This window comes from Alosa alosa, chromosome 7, assembly GCF_017589495.1.
Source record: "Alosa alosa isolate M-15738 ecotype Scorff River chromosome 7, AALO_Geno_1.1, whole genome shotgun sequence".
NCBI lineage: Eukaryota > Metazoa > Chordata > Actinopteri > Clupeiformes > Clupeidae > Alosa > Alosa alosa.
In genome coordinates, this window is record NC_063195.1 from 27,055,801 (window position 1) to 27,072,000 (window position 16,200).

At 41.0% G+C, this 16,200-nt stretch overlaps 1 protein-coding gene across 1 annotated transcript; it reads right to left on the reverse strand.

Moving 5' to 3' along the window:
• Positions 1 to 888: 888 nt before the first annotated feature.
• On the reverse strand, positions 889 to 5,813 carry ccr7 (chemokine (C-C motif) receptor 7). The gene is made up of 4 exons (XM_048249408.1): positions 5,651 to 5,813; positions 3,349 to 3,395; positions 3,072 to 3,140; positions 889 to 2,600 (listed from the first exon to the last, which is right to left on the reverse strand). The coding sequence occupies exons 1-4, from the start codon at positions 5,664 to 5,666 to the stop codon at positions 1,506 to 1,508; spliced, it is 1,227 nt and encodes a 408-aa protein (XP_048105365.1). The 5' UTR covers positions 5,667 to 5,813; the 3' UTR covers positions 889 to 1,505.
• Between the last annotated feature and the right edge of the window lie 10,387 nt (positions 5,814 to 16,200).

Here is a 16,200-nt window from a genome sequence, read left to right on the forward strand (position 1 = left end):
TGTAGTTTGTCAGTGTTGTTCTTTTTTTCTATATTTGATGTTGCAATACAATGCAACAGGGTTGTGTATATCTCCAAATTGTTATTACTTTTTATTTTTTACTTCCAGAATTTAGTATAATGCATCTGATTTGTGCTGTCAATTTATTTTAGCAAAACATTTGGCATCTAACTTTGATTGTTGGCATGTGATAGTTTATGTTATTTTTGTTTACAATTTGGAATAAGGGACTTGTACTTGAACGCCTTATGGTGGTACATGTAGGTGTCAGTATTGCTTCTTTAGCCAGGTGTAACCCAAATTTAGAGGCAGGCCAGGTTGGGTGATGTTCTATGTACACCGAAGACATCTTTGCAGATGTGTAACTGAAGGTGAAGGTCTCTCTATCTCTCTCTCTCTCTCTCTCTCTCTCTCTCTCTCCACTCACCCACTTACTCACTCACTCACTCACTCACTCACTCACACACACACACACACACACACACACACAGAATGCAGTTTAGCAGTGCTCAAATGAAGCCTTTCTTCTCTTGTTCAAAGCACAGGAAGGACACACTAAAGCTGTACACTGCAAACAGCCTGCTAGTAGAACCTTCTCTAAATACACATCTCACCCCACAGCCACAGAGAGACCACACACACACACACACACACACACACACACACAGCACACATCCTCAATAAAACATACATTAAAAAATGAACAATGCCGCCTTACCTATTTCCCTCTTATTCAAAATATGTGGGTTCATTTTGACGTACTGTGTGTGTGTGTGTGTGTGTGTGTCTCTGCGTTTTGTGTCTTGTACCATCTCAGTGACTCCAGATGACCCTAGGGGGACTGAAAGTCACTCTAACCTCTTCCAAGGCACCAGAAAGTGATCAACAGAAGGTTCAAACTGGTTTTATTGTGCAATGTTCACATAATTGATTACATCATTTGTCTGTGTGTGTGTGTGTGTGTGTGTATGTGTGTTTGTGTGTGTGTGTTACAAGAAGTAAGCACTATGTACATAGACAGACAGTATCTGCATGCTAGGATATGGTAAAAATAATATACATGACAGATACATTTATTACAAAAGGTGATAGGTACTGTAGGAATAATGTAGGTGTCAGAAGTGGATACTGTATTTACAGGTCTTACAGGAAATTACAAAAATAAGGATGGAAGATAAAACATTGAAGATAAAAAAAATATTAATACTATATGAAATGAAAACAGAAAAAGTGCTATCGCTCAAACATTCAAACATCAATGAAACTATTATTCGACCAATGTTTCAGTGGTGTGTGAAATACAGGGTTGAATACCATGTGAATGAACACGAATGTGCTGCCTTGGAATTTAGAATCATCATGAAACCTAGGGGCCACAGTACTTAGCAAGCTCGTTGCTCTTTGTTTTGACCAACCCCTTATTTGTGTGAACCCCTTTGTTTGTGTTTACCCCTTATTCGTGTCAACCCCTTGTTTGTGTCAACCCCTTGTTCCTGTTCCTGTTGTCACGGTGAGAAGGAGGTGGTGGTCTCGGTCTCCATGGCGCCCAGGGAACGTCTGCGTGTGCAGGAGGTGAGCTCGTAGAAGAGTGCGGGGCTCATGCAGCCCAGGTCCTTCAGCAACTTGAGCAGGTCGTGACGGAACTTGACGCCGATAAAGGCGTACAGGAAGGGGTTGACGCAGCAGCGTAGGAAGGCCAGTGCGCTGGTGACGTCGATGGCGTACATCAAGGCGTTGTCCAGGAAGCAATCCTTGGTGCCCCCAGTGGCTGTGTTCACGGTCTTCAGCACCAGCACGATGTTGTACGGTATCTGGCAGATCAGGAAGACGCTCACCACTGCGAAGATGACCTTGACGGCCTTGTTCTTCTCGAAGCTCCTGGCCAGGGCCAGGGTTCGGACGATGCTGCTGTAGCAGAACACCATGACCAGGGCAGGCACGGCGAAGCCCAGCACCATCTGGGTGACCTGCATGCCCACCACCAGCTGCTTGGACTGGTTGTAGTACAGGTCGCACGTGTCGTTGGCGCTGACGTGCGTGTAGATCATCTCCGGGATGGAGAAAAGCACGGCCACCAGCCAGATGACCAGGCTGGACACTTTGCTCACGTAGATGGCCCTCGAGCGGCAGCGGTGGGCCGAAACGGCCTTGGTGATGGCGAAGTAGCGGTCCACGCTGATGCTGGTGAGCAGGAACATGCCGCTGAAGAACGTGACACGGTACACGGCGTGCATGGCCTTGCACAGGAACGTGCCCAGAACCCACTTGGCCATGATGCTGGCAGCCCAGAATGGGAGGGTCAGGGCAAAGAGCAGGTCGGCGATGCCCAGGCTGAGCAGGTAGATGTCAGTCATGGTCTTCAGCCTGCTGAAGTAGATGTATGTGAGGATGACCAGAGAGTTGCCCACGAGCGCCATGAAGCAGATGACTGAGTAGACGGTGGGGAGGAACCAGGCCCGGAACTGACGGTTGTCCCCCTTCTCACAGAGGTACTCGACATTTGCGTAATCGTACGTGCCCACATAATAGTCTTCTTTAACGTCATAGGTGTAATCTGTAGTAAGACCCACGTCGGTCGCGTTGTCCACTGATGGGATGGTCTGTAAAGAAGGGGAGAGAAGAAGAGGTGCTGCAGTAATTAACAACTGTGGTGTTAATTAACATCCACGACCCATTAAAATGATTAATATGTTAGTTGCTTTTGACCAAACACACTTGTATTCCTGCAACTTGAGTTGCATTCATCATTATCAGTGACTTTGAGATGTTTGATTGGGATGTGGTTGTCTTTAAAATTGTGTGTTTGACCATAAAAATATTTCAGTTCAATTTGTTCTGATTGAATGATGATGACTATATGCCTACTGATGATTAAAATTCTCCAGAATAAGAACTTGTTGTCCAATAACAGTGGGAATATCACTGCTCAAAAAGTTGCCACATGCATCATCAGAATTATTACTTTTAAGTTTACCTTTTCCTATAATCAATTTATCACAGCTTCTCGGAATACTGTTGATGTGCCTTCAAGTTAATTGGTTTTTGTTTCGCAGCATTTGAGTCCAACTTACCGAATCTGGAACCATTCCTGGGCTATTTGGTGACATCATTTCTGTGGTGTTCTCTTGCCCAACACATTCCTTCAAGACAGAATTAAAAAAAAAAAACAACATGATAGCTCACTTTTATACACGACGGACCAGGACTGATTATGTAAAGGGATCTAGTAATGAATGAGTGCTGTTAAATTAAGATTTTTTTTTCAAAGCCCAACATAGTCCCAAAGTCTCTTGTACACTTCTTCATCTCCTGTGTGCACGGTGGCAAAAAGAGAGCCGATATACTTACTGTGAGCTGGCAGGCCAAGAGCAGATGGACGAGCCCAAAGACTTTGACTGCAGGAAAGAGAGAGACTATGTATCAATACAAACTGAAACAGACACTTAAAATGGGGCCAATGTTGCAAAGAAATGGATTTTTAATATGTGCTAATTCAGATGAAGGGATATCTCTGTAGAACCCATGGATTTTTAATATGTGCTGATTCAGATGAAGTTCTCTGTGGTTCTCTGTAGAACCCATGGGCTGCATGACTCATGCAGCGAGTGTGAAACAAGTTCAGACAGTTTAGTCGCGATTCCATCGTCAACAAGAATCAAGTAAATAGGGATTTACCCTGTCGCCTGACTTTCTTTCTCTCTCTCTTTTTCTCTGTACCTGTAAGTTTCCTGTTCTCTCACCTCATATCTCTCTCTCTCTCTCTCTCTCTCTCTCTCTCTCTCTCTCTCTCTCTCTCGCGTGTTAATGCATGTTTGTGCATGTGCAAACACAGATACTGTAAAGACTGAGGTGACAGTCAACATGAGCACCCTGGAAAAGAACCCTGAGCCACCACATCACCTTGCTCTGCTCAAAACGCTACTACTGCTGACCGCCTCCTAGCTAGCAGACTAAACCCGTCTCAGCACCCAGCCACACACTGACACAAACCCCAGAACATATGTATGTACTCTCGTTGGTCTGTCTGTAAGTCTATCCATCTGTCTGTCTGTCTGTCTCTGCACTGAGGGGGAATATATTGTATTTTGGCTTAGATCATTCCAGCTGGAAGTCTGTCTATGACTCCTCCTGGCTGCAGATGAGCATGTAGTGTAGAAGAAGTTTTGAATGATATTTAACACTCAGATTGTGTGGTTTTTATGATGTTTCGCCATGATGCTACTGAGTGGAAGAGTGCAAACTGTTTTGTTGTACAAACACATCATCACAAACACATAATCACAAATATGCACGCCCACACACACACACACACACACACACACACACACACACATGGACACGCACACACACACACACACACACACACACACACACACACACACACACACAAATACACACATGAAAGTTCACAAACTCAGACCCACAAAACACAACACCGCCATGCAAGTATAAATACTTACATAGTGGTGTTCTCTAAACAAGCTGCCATCTTCCTTTTTACGTTACAGTTTTTCTCAGTCACTTTGGTGCATTTCCCGAATCAATATGCACATTTTATGCCAATGAAATGGTCAGTGCAATCAAAATGACAAGTCATGATGCCATTGTTTATGTCAAGCTGGTCAAACTGTTTTGTCTTGTTGTCAATTTGACAGTTTACTCTGTATTTTAATAGTATTTTCTAATGAACAATGCGCACGACAGCACTATTTTCTATTTTCAAAACTACAAAGTTACACACTATTGTATGTGGAGGGAGTTGATTGCAAAACAGTGGATATGCTTCAAAGCTTTTATAAAGCATTGTGCAAATGACCAATATACCATAAAAAACACCCCTTGGCCAGACGTTCCTGTCTGTCAGGTCACATATATTTATATATGCTAGACAGACTATGACAACTAGTTATGACAGCTAGTTCAACATATTTGCATGTTTGACACAAGTGATGAAATAAGGCCAATTTGTTTTATAGGGTAGGACTATTCAGCAGGGGACCAGTATAGTGCATTCTGAACAACAAAATCAGTTGCATGGATGTACAAAACCATTGCTATTTGTTCAAAATGGGGAGAAACTGCTTCAATGATGTGCACAAGTAATAAGATGATATGGAGTTTGAAGACACACACACACCTTAATACAAATTGGCGCTACTGTGTCCTACAAAATGCGCTCCACAAAAGTAGCACCACTTAAGACAAAATTCATCTCTTCTCTGAGCTCCAAGCTTCTCATAACCTCCATATCTCAAGCTCACCTCATTTAATTACATGTGACACGTGGCAACCTGCCATGAAGCCCCTTTCTCTACTACGACATACATTCCAAAATTCTTAACCAATACAAGTTCAAATCACATACTTTCCTAATGCACAGATAAGAGGTTTTTCCTTTCATGCATGCATTTTTTTTTTTTTAATGTATTTATCCTTTATCCCATTGAGATCTTACATCTTTGTTTCAAAGGAGCCTACAAAGGACAGGACAGCAGAAATGCAACTGGACACTGCTATCACCACTCAATAAGTTGACCCAGTCTGACATGCACACAGAAATCAGCAAGCGTCAGGATGCACATGCTGCCCACAGTGTAAGTAGTAGTATTACCCAGGGTGGGTAATGTGTGTGCGGTTGGCACTGACTCACCCGTGCTGATGATCATTGTGCTGGTCGTGGTTGGAGTGCAGTGGGCCTTGCGCGGGGGGACAATGACCGGTGAGCGCCTGGCAGAGGATGCGGTTGCCGAGCGCTGGAGTGGAAACAACAGCCCTGTCCTGTCTCTGACTAAGGTGAGTTGAGTGTGAGTTCAAAGAGGAAGAGGACAGACGGATGATAGGTGCTTCCTCTCTCCTGTCACGCACACGCGCGCACAGAGTCGCATACGCACACACACACACACACACACACACACACACACACACACACACACGCACGTGCGCACGGGCATACTCTCCACCCCCTCCTCTCTGTCCTCCTCCCTCCTAGAGGTAGATGTAGTTGTGAAACTTGAGGGACCTTTTGGAGAGAGAGAGAGAGAGAGAGAGAGAGAGAGCAAGAGAAAAAAACACAGGTTGATCTTGTGGTCGATGTTTGTGTTCTTACTCTGAGTTGTTGGGGAGGGGGGTTTGTCGAGTTCTCTCCAAGGCACCAAGTGTTGATTGTTTTTTGACTTCAAAATAAGATTCACACGCAGCGAAAAAACAAAGAGTAAAGCACCTGTGTCATATCTGGAGCCGGTGTGTGGTGCAATGACAATTACAGTACCGTTTTTGCTCAAGATCACCACATATGTGGGCATTTATAACCTAGATTCATTTTTGTCATTTGCCAGCTGGTCGGTGGCATATATTGCGTCACTAATATTTTCAAGAGACCTTTAGATAAAACTAAAATGAATTATTGTTTAAAAACATAATCACAAGTTTCTGTAAGACAAATTCCTTTTGATTTCATGACAGAACTCATTGAAAAAACACAGGAGGAACTACAGCCTGACTAAACCACAGATAATGATCAGTCTTAATCTGGGGATTTTGTGCACTGGCAGTGTGGTACGGCTGTGATTTGCACTACAGTTGATGGTGTTGCTGATCATTAAGCTGATAAGGTGATATCTTCTCATATCAAAATGAGTGAACAAAAGTGATAGAAAATAATTTCTTATCAGTCTGTCTAGAGATTTACAGTCTCTGCAGTTTCAGGTTAGGAACAATTTTACTCTATCTAGTGATCATTGCTAATCTCTCATCTCTAAAGCCAGCAGGCCTTAAACTACAATTCCCATAAAAGGACCAAGTCCGCCCAGTGCATCCTTTATTCTGGAGGCCAGCAGACAGTATTTGGCTGTTCAGTATCTGTGGTTTGAAATGTAGTATAGGAAGAGTTTACCCTTCAGTGTATATGGTATTTTGTGATGTATGTATATGGTCTTTTGTGAGTATGTATATGGTATTTTGTGATTTATGTATATGGTATTTTGTAATGTATGTATATGGTATTTTGTGATGTATGTATATTTTGTAATGTATGTATATGGTATTTTGTAATGTATGTATATAGTATTTTGTGATGTATGTACTCTGTAAAATGTTGATTCAGAATGTAGCGGCACATCTGGTCTTTAATCAGCCAAAGAAGACACATTTAACTAATTTGTTAGTTACTCTTCATTGGCTTTCAATTGCAGCTAGAATTAAATTCAAACACTCTGGTTTGAAATACTGGGGCAGTATTTCTAATACATGTATTTAAAATATGTATTTCAAATACAAAAATACTATTTTGTCATTTGTATTTTATTGGGTTGAAGAAAATGACTCTGTATTTTGTATCAAAATACTATTGTACTTTTATATTTTAAAAATACTGCAATCTATGTGATGACAAGTAAGATGCTAAGTAAGGGATAATGCCCAACGAGGTGTCCATTATCAGAAATAAATGGACGACGCGGAGGCGTGAACCGTTTATTTCTGATAATGGACGCATTGAAGGGCATTATCCCGTTTATACCATGGTCACTAGAGCCCAACCGATAAAGGATTTTGAAGGCAGATACCGATACAAATATTTGATGATTTAAAAATCCGATATTCCGATATATCGGCCGATATATATATTTTTTTTTCAGAAACGCGCAACAAAACAGATTTCCCTAACATTAGTTATTTGTACTTATTTATGAGTATTGACTAAAATAATATGATAATGCATTTAAAAAACAAACTTGTTTATTTTTAAATAATATTGTCACAGAGGAACATCAAAATATATTCAAGTTCTGATAAATAAAAATAGAAACTTAAGATATGAAACTTAGTCTTTTGAACAAAAACACAATAACAACAACCAAATCAAAGTTACCAGTATTAAGACTTAGTAAGCTTCATAAATATAACTTTGAACTAAGACTTAATAATTACAAAAAATAATGATGACATTATTACTATCATCATCATTTGTATTATCATTAAACAAGATAAAGGTCACTCTTAAATGTTTGAGTGTGCGTGTGTAATAATTAGTCCCTATGCCTTATAAGCTACCTTATAATTACAATGTCAGTTTGCTTATCCCTTTACCTGCACTTTTAAAATGATTTCCATCAAGCTACATCGAACCATTTTCATCAGTTGCTGCCTGCCTTCTAAAACCTACTATTTAGTGATCTAAATCCATTATGTAACTCGTTAATGCTGCAGCTGACAGTCTGAAACGCACACTTGGCGTCATTGGATTTCACACACGTGTAAAAGAAAAGCTAACTTTTATGCAAAGCTACGTTTGATACTTTTTCTCTGTCTAAAAGTTCACTCCTCGCACGTCTAACTTACATTTTACAATGCAGGGACTATCTACAGATATACTAGTTATAAATCATTACTTTATTTAGGCAGAATAAGTTCGTTGTGGTTTCCAAGCTCATTAATGTTAACGTTAGCGGTCTTCCACTGATATTCATGGCATTAGCTAGCTTTGTGGTTAGCTAGTCTATGATGAGCCCAGGCGCGCGGGAACCTATTTTTGACCAGGGGTGCTGAATAACAAAAATAATGGATGTCCGACGATTTCTCTCCTCCTGGACATGTTTGGGATTTTGACTGCTAAATACATCATTTTAGTGCGGTGTGCGGGTGATAGAGAGAAGTTTTAGGGATCAATAAAGTATATCTATCTATCTATCTATCTATGTCCTGGGCAGCCACAAATTCCAATGTTCCTCGACAGCACTCCGACTCCAGTGCACCCACAGAAGCGCACTTGACATCATTAGCCTATTTCAGTATAGCTAAGGAAAATTACTTTTCTGATCGTCAAAACCACACCAGAGATGTTTGGCTTTAAATATAGGCTAATAATCAGGCTGCAATGATCTCGCAAATAATTCCTGAATAGCCTAAAGTGTGTCGTCTCCACAGCAAGAATGTGTCCTAATAATTTCTATCTGCGACTAGTGAAATGATTTCACTAGCTATAATTTATTAATTTTGCAAAACTGTACAACACAATTAAAGTTTCTTTCAGCTTATCCCCATGCTTTTTTGAACGTATAAATCGCACGGAATATGTAGGCCTGTATCGATCGTCGGCCTACACACTTGATCGCTATCACCAGAGCCAGTTTACAGATTAGACATTCTCTGGCTATCACCTAGCTGAAACCACGCTACGGTTCTTACAGTAACTGACTCACGTTCACGTTGATCTCTATAACTGTTAATTTTTAGTAGCCTATATTCCAACCAATCCATAACCCTTTTTTGCTATTTGACTCATCATTTCACATACACAAATATAAATAATGACAGACAGCGAATTACTGTAGTAGCCTAATTATTTAAAAATATAGGCCTAGGCTATATAACACATTTTAAAAATCTATCTCCTGCCAGCAAGGGGTGCTGCAGCACCCTCAGCACCCCCCTTCCCGCGCCCTTGGATGAGCCCTAATTTAGCAATGGATAAAGTCATACTGCAAATTGTAAAATATACGCTTTCAAAATAACAGGCCGGGGAGAGATGATACGTCTCACTTGCATGTGGATAATCCTGAAAACAATTATGCCAAGGAATTCATTGCACTAATCGATACTTTCTCCCTTACACAGCATGTACAGGGGCCAACACACTCTCTCGGCCATACCCTCGACCTTGTTATCACAAAGGGTCTCGATGTCTCTACAGCTGTTAAAGACCTGGCCTTATCTGATCATTTCTGCGTGTTCTTTGATGTGTCTATGTCCCCACACACTCAAAACACAGCTATGATGGTAAAAAGGAGAATCATAAATGATCAGACAAGTGCTCTCTTTGAGCAAGCACTTTCACTAAAAAGTCAAGTCAACTGTCAGACTCGGAAGACTTATTTAATCACTTTAATAGCAAACATTATGGATGACATTGCTCCATTACAATTCAAGAAAGTTAAGGATGAACAGAAAGCACCATGGAAACAAAATCACAACAAAAATCCAGTGGTTAAACTAAAAAGAGAGTGTAGGAAGACCGAAAGGAAATGGCATAAATACAAACTTCAGATCCACGATGAAATCCATAAAGAGATGCTCCACACATATAACTCTGAAATATGCAAAAGCAAGACAGTCTTTCTTTTTTATAACATTATCAATAGAAGTTCAAATAACACTCGTATTCTATTTTCAACTGTTGATAAGTTAACAAATCCCCCTCACAATTAGCCTGAACTTCTCTCAACTAATAAATGCAATGAGTTTTTCATCTTTTTTTTTAAAGGTAAAATTGACAAAATCAGACTCAACATATCTGCTCAATTACAAATTCAACAACCTGAACTTCCAGCAACAAACAGAGGGAAACTAAACTTGATGTCAGAGTTCAGCTTGATAGACTACTGAAACACTTGAAAAAAAGCGGTACAGAATCTCAGCTCTTCCACATGTGTCTTAGACACTCTGCCTACAATTTCTTCAAAACTGTTTTTCACCTCATAGCGGCGGATGTCCTTCAAATTGTAAATGTATCACTGCTGTCTGGCACTTTTCCTAAGTCACTGAAAACAGCTGTTGTAAAGCCACTTCTCAAGAAGAATAACCTGGATGCCTCCATGCTAAACAATTACAGGCCCATATCCAATCTACCTTTTATTGGCAAAATTATGGAAAAAGTAATCTTTAATCAATTAACCACCTTCCTAACATCAAATGGGTATTTTGATTACTTTCAGTCTGGTTTTCGGGCAAATCACAGCACTGAAACAGCTCTCATTAAAGTTTCCAATGACATACGCCTCAACACAGATTCAGGTAAAACATCAGTCCTAGTGCTACTGGACCTTAGTGCAGCATTTGACACTGTTGATCACAATATTTTACTACACAGACTAGAACACTGGGTTGGATTTACAGGCATAGTTATCAGCTGGCTAAAATCATATCTACAAGAAAGGAGCTTTGTTGCCATCGAAACTGTACCTCAACACTAACGCCTTGACCTGTGGTGTTCCCCAGGGGTCGATCTTGGGGCCACTATTATTTAACCTCTATATGCTACCACTTGGACAAATCATTCAAAATAATTTGATTTCATATCATAGCTATGCAGATGACACACAAATTTACTTAGCTCTATCACCAAATGACTATGGTCCTCTTGAATCTATGTCTCAGTGTATAGAACAAATCAACACCTGGATGTCTCAATTTTCTTCAGCTGAACAAAGAAAAAACTGAAGTAATTATATTTGGTAAAAATGAGGAAAGACTTAGGGTTGCCACTCTCCTTGACACAAAAGGGTTGAAGGCAAAGGATACTGTTAAAAATCTTGGTTTATTAATTGACAGTGATCTAAATTTCAACAGCCACGTGAAAGCGATAACTAAATCAGCTTTTTACCACCTCAAAAATATTGCCAAACTCAGAGGGCTGATGTCAAAACATGACTTAGAAAAACTCATTCATGCATTTATCTCCAGCAGGGTTGATTACTGCAATGGACTGTTCACAGGCCTTCCTAAAAAGACTATTAAACAGCTTCAGGTGATACAAAATGCAGCAGCTAGGACTCTAACAAAAACTAAAAGAACTGACCACATTACTCCAATTCTTAAGTCCTTGCACTGGCTTCCAGTAAGTCACAGAATTGACTTTAAAGCACTATTGCTTGTTTATAAATCAGTAAATGGAGCAGGACCTAAATACTTGTCAGACATGCTTCAGCAGTACACACCTTCTCGTCCTCTCTGGTCCCATGTGAAAAACCTGCTAGTAAAACCTACAGTTAGAACTAAACATGATGAAGCAGCTTCACTCTCGGCTTATTTAACAGCAGCAAAATTGGACATTGTTTTCACAAATTTTGTCATGCTTATTTGAGTTAAGAGAACTGATGGGAATGTTCTTTTAATTGTTATTTCAAGCAATGTATGTCTCGTGACCAAATCACCATGAACACACTTCACTGATGATCTCACTCGCGGATAACTGGTTCTTTCTGCCCGACTCGCTGGATCAGCAGGTTGCAGGATGTGTGGCACGTTATACACGAGTGTTGCCAGCAGGGACGGTGTAGAGTGCGCTCTGGTGGACAAACTACACAACGCCAACACTCATGACATGGTTGAAGGGTGTTCCGTTTTTATTTTATTTTTAAAATATTAATTTATCGGCCATTATAAATGCCGATACCGATAGTTTGGAAAATACCTAATATCGGCCGATAATATCGGCCTGCCAATAAATCGGTCGGGCTCTAATGGTCACTTACGAAGTTGGATCTGACAAACTTTTGGATCAAGTCTGGAAATTGTTGTGTAATTTGAGCAGGCTCACAACAGCCGGACCGATAAATAAGGTTAGCTACTGACAATAGTAGTAGTTAGCCACAATGATAGCATTAGCTAATGCCATTGTTTGTCTAGGGTGACCATTCTTACAGCTTGATGGACTTTTACAGCTTGATGGACTTTAGGGCCCCCAGGCAGCGCTGCCATACCTAACCCTAATTGTGATCCTATACCTAACCCTAACCCTAATTGTAATCCTATACCTAAACCTAACCCTAATTGTGATCCAACTGTACCTAACCCTAATTGTAATCCTATACCTAAACCTAACCCTAATTGTAATCCTATACCTAAACGTAACCCTTGCCTAACCTTAGTGATTATGAGATTCTCGATTACGCTGCCTTGAAGTCGACGGTGGGGTCCAAAAGACCATATATCAATCCTAAGCCCTCTATGCGGACCTAAGTAGAGTGTCCTTCTTTGTGGGTTCCACAAGTGCTCCACAGCAAATGAGGCTCATAAGTAGTGATTGATGATAAAAAAAAACAGCATATTCTCTGCGGTCGCAGATAAGGGGGGCAGATACAGATAGCAAGCAGCACTTGCTGCACTTGCTGAAAGGTTGCGCTGGGTTGAGTGAATGGCCCAAAGACTTATGTTGTGGTAATGCTATTTCTGCTACTTTATGGTACACATATAGCCCCCACTTCCCCTTTTCAAGACAAATTGCGTGTTCATGTCTAAACCCTGAGTTGGGTCATGGCACCAATGCCCTGTGCTGATTTGCATGGCTCAGCCCTGCACTCGCCCGGACACAAACCCACAAACAGCAGCACCTTGGATAGGGGAGTCAAGCGTGCTAACAATCGATCTAAAAGCCTGGTCTGCTGGCTCTCTTACTAGCACAACTCTTAAAGCAACACCAAAGCACTTTTCCTCTGTCGCACGCACACTATTTGTTTATCCAGCACCGGCTTTGATAATAGCGATTTCCACAGACAAGGTAGACAATTTTGCATAATTTTATGAAAGTATGATGTATTAAGACATCAGAAGCAAGTCAATTTGTAGTTTCTTATCTCTCATCACAGATCCGCTACCCGATCTGGCAAACTTACATAGTGCGGTTATAGCCGATAGAGGGCCGCGAAGCGAATGCAGAAGTGCCGTTCACCCTGTTACGAGTTGATGAACAACTGAAACCATTTTGGAAACATTATTTTAAGGTACAAAAAACTCTTTGGTGTTGCTTTAAGGTGTTGGGAAGGAAATTCACACAGCATACACACTACACAGATATGTACCAGCAGGCTACAGTACAGACATTGGGGGCGTGTCCTCACTTTGGCTAATTTGTCCTCACTTTATAGATAACTTGTCCTCCTTTTCAGAGTCTGGTTGGTGGTCACCCTTGTTCTGCTACATTATAGCACACATCACATATAGCCTTATACTTCCCCTTTTAAACACAAATTATGACTATCAACTGGTCTTATATTTCTGCACAGAACAACTTTGGGCTTCAGGGATCTAAAAAGAGGGTATTTGGTATTTTATTTTAAAATAGGCTACGTCCTGATGCATGTTTGCCCTCCCTGTATGTATTGAAACACATAAACAAAATGTAATCAAGTAATCTTTGACAATGTAACTATAATCTGATTACACATTTCTGTTATGTAATCTGGTCTGATTATAGTTACTTGTTTTTTTGTAATCTGATTACGTAATCCAGATTACTTGTAATCAGTTACTACCCAACCCTGCCCACAATACTGTTACAAGAATGCCTTCTAGCTATTTAATTAGACACATTTTCCCCAAGAATAGTGTACGAAGACCCTCCTAATAATATAATAATTAATTCGGGAGGCACAAATTACTAGTAATAATCCTAGTGTGAAAGTCGGTCAGAGGCTACAGTGCTGACCTGGATCACTATGCTCACCTGGACAAAACACCTTACCAAAGCGACAGAGGGTTCAGGGTGTGCTAAGGTTAGCTGTCTAACTTGTAGTGTAATGTAATGTAAATACAATTTAAAATACCGATTTTATAAACTACTTAGAAAATACAAAATACACAGAAAAACTACTCAATACAGTAACGTGAGTAAATGTATTTCGTTACGTTCCACCTCTGCTAATTCCAGACTAATAATACAATCAGTGATCCATCACAATACAATACAATGGTCAGTTCTTCTGGTAACATGCCTACTTTCAACTGATTAGCCCCCACGGCACCAGAGACTAATCCTAGCCGTTCCCCATGGCACATCATAACCTGGGGGATATCTAAAGAAATGCTAGAAAGCTACGGGTCAAAGCTTAACAATTTATTTGTCAGGTATAAGTTACTCATCCAATACATTTTAGAAGTACATCTAAATTAATGTAAAAGTTACGAAAACAGGTTAAAGGAACATTTAGGAAACCATATAAAACAATCAGAGAATGAACATACCAGCTCAGGGGATGATGGCTACACACCAAAGTGGTGCGGGAGATTCTGACTACAGAATGGCTCCAAGAATAATCTGTGAACTTCCCTTAAATAGGCTACCCAGTTTGTGATTGGTTACATTGATATGGATCACATGACCCATCCTCAGGTCAGTTGATTTGGGATCACATGAGGAGGTCAGCTGATGAGACTTGAGACCATTGTTGTAGTGAGAGTGAATCAATCAAGACATGACAAGGTATACATTTGATTACATTTCCTGGCCCTATAGTTAACTGTTCCTGTGGACATGTGACAATAGGCCCACACTTGATCAAGAGTCCATATATGATTGAAAGGATTATCACCAGCCTGGTAATTAGGATCTTTACAGTTTTAATAACAAATGTCTAAATGGCATATGCACATCTGGCAACACAGACCACACAGTGAGTGACACACCCATGCTTCAGACTCACACATTCACCACTCGAGATATGTTTTCACGCTGTACTTTCAACTATAGCAACAGTAATTGGTCATTCCAGTTACTACCATCAGGCAGACAGTATAATCTTAGACAGTAGGATCTTCTCCAACACACATCCTCTACATACTTACAGCACACTGCCCCCACCTACACACTACACACACACACACAGTCACTGCTCCACTCCCCTCCCGCCCACACACACATCTTCACTGTCATCACTCACATACATCATACATACAGTACTCTGCTTTATAGTAAGTCCCTGCCCCCCCCCATACATACACAGCACATTATTTCATCAGGAAGCTTCTCCAACACACATCCCCAACATACTTACAGCACACTGCCCACACACACACAGTCACTGCTCCACTCCCCTCCCACCCACACACACATCTTCACTGTCATCACTCACATATATCATACATACAGTACTCTGCTTGCAATAGTAAGTCCCTGCCCCCACATACACACAGCACATTATTTCATCAGGAAGCTTCTCCAACACACATCTCCAACATACTTACAGCACACTGCCCCCCCCCCCCCCCCATACACAGCACATTTGTCTCATGAGGGAAGCTTCTCCAACACACATACTGCACACTGCCCTCTCCCCCACATACACAGCACACTATCCCATCTCCCCTGTCATCCCCCCAACACACACACCAAGACCCCTGGCAGTTGGGTTAGCCCCTTGAGCCGTGGATCTGCCCAAGGTTTCTTCCTTGGTAAAGGAGTTTTTCCTTGCCCCTGTTGCTCTTGGGTGCTCCTTGTTGGTGCCCCCCACCCAATCCCAATCCTCCCCCCATTTTTGTATGCAGCCCTTGCCACTTAATCTACTAAACCCCTCTTCTACTGCACTTTTTTACCTCCCCATTAATGCACAAATAGGCTGACACCAGACATAATTTCACTGCATTTCTTACTTCCAGTAACTATATGCATGTGACAATAAACGTCCTTGTATCCTTGTATCCTTGTAACGT

Coding starts and splice junctions, on each gene's coding strand:
- ccr7 (XM_048249408.1), bottom strand. Junction 3,141..3,348: donor TCTTGGCCTGCCAGCTCACA/GTAAGTATATCG, acceptor TCTGTCTTGAAG/GAATGTGTTGGGCAAGAGAA. Junction 2,601..3,071: donor CAGGAATGGTTCCAGATTCG/GTAAGTTGGACT, acceptor CCTTCTTTACAG/ACCATCCCATCAGTGGACAA.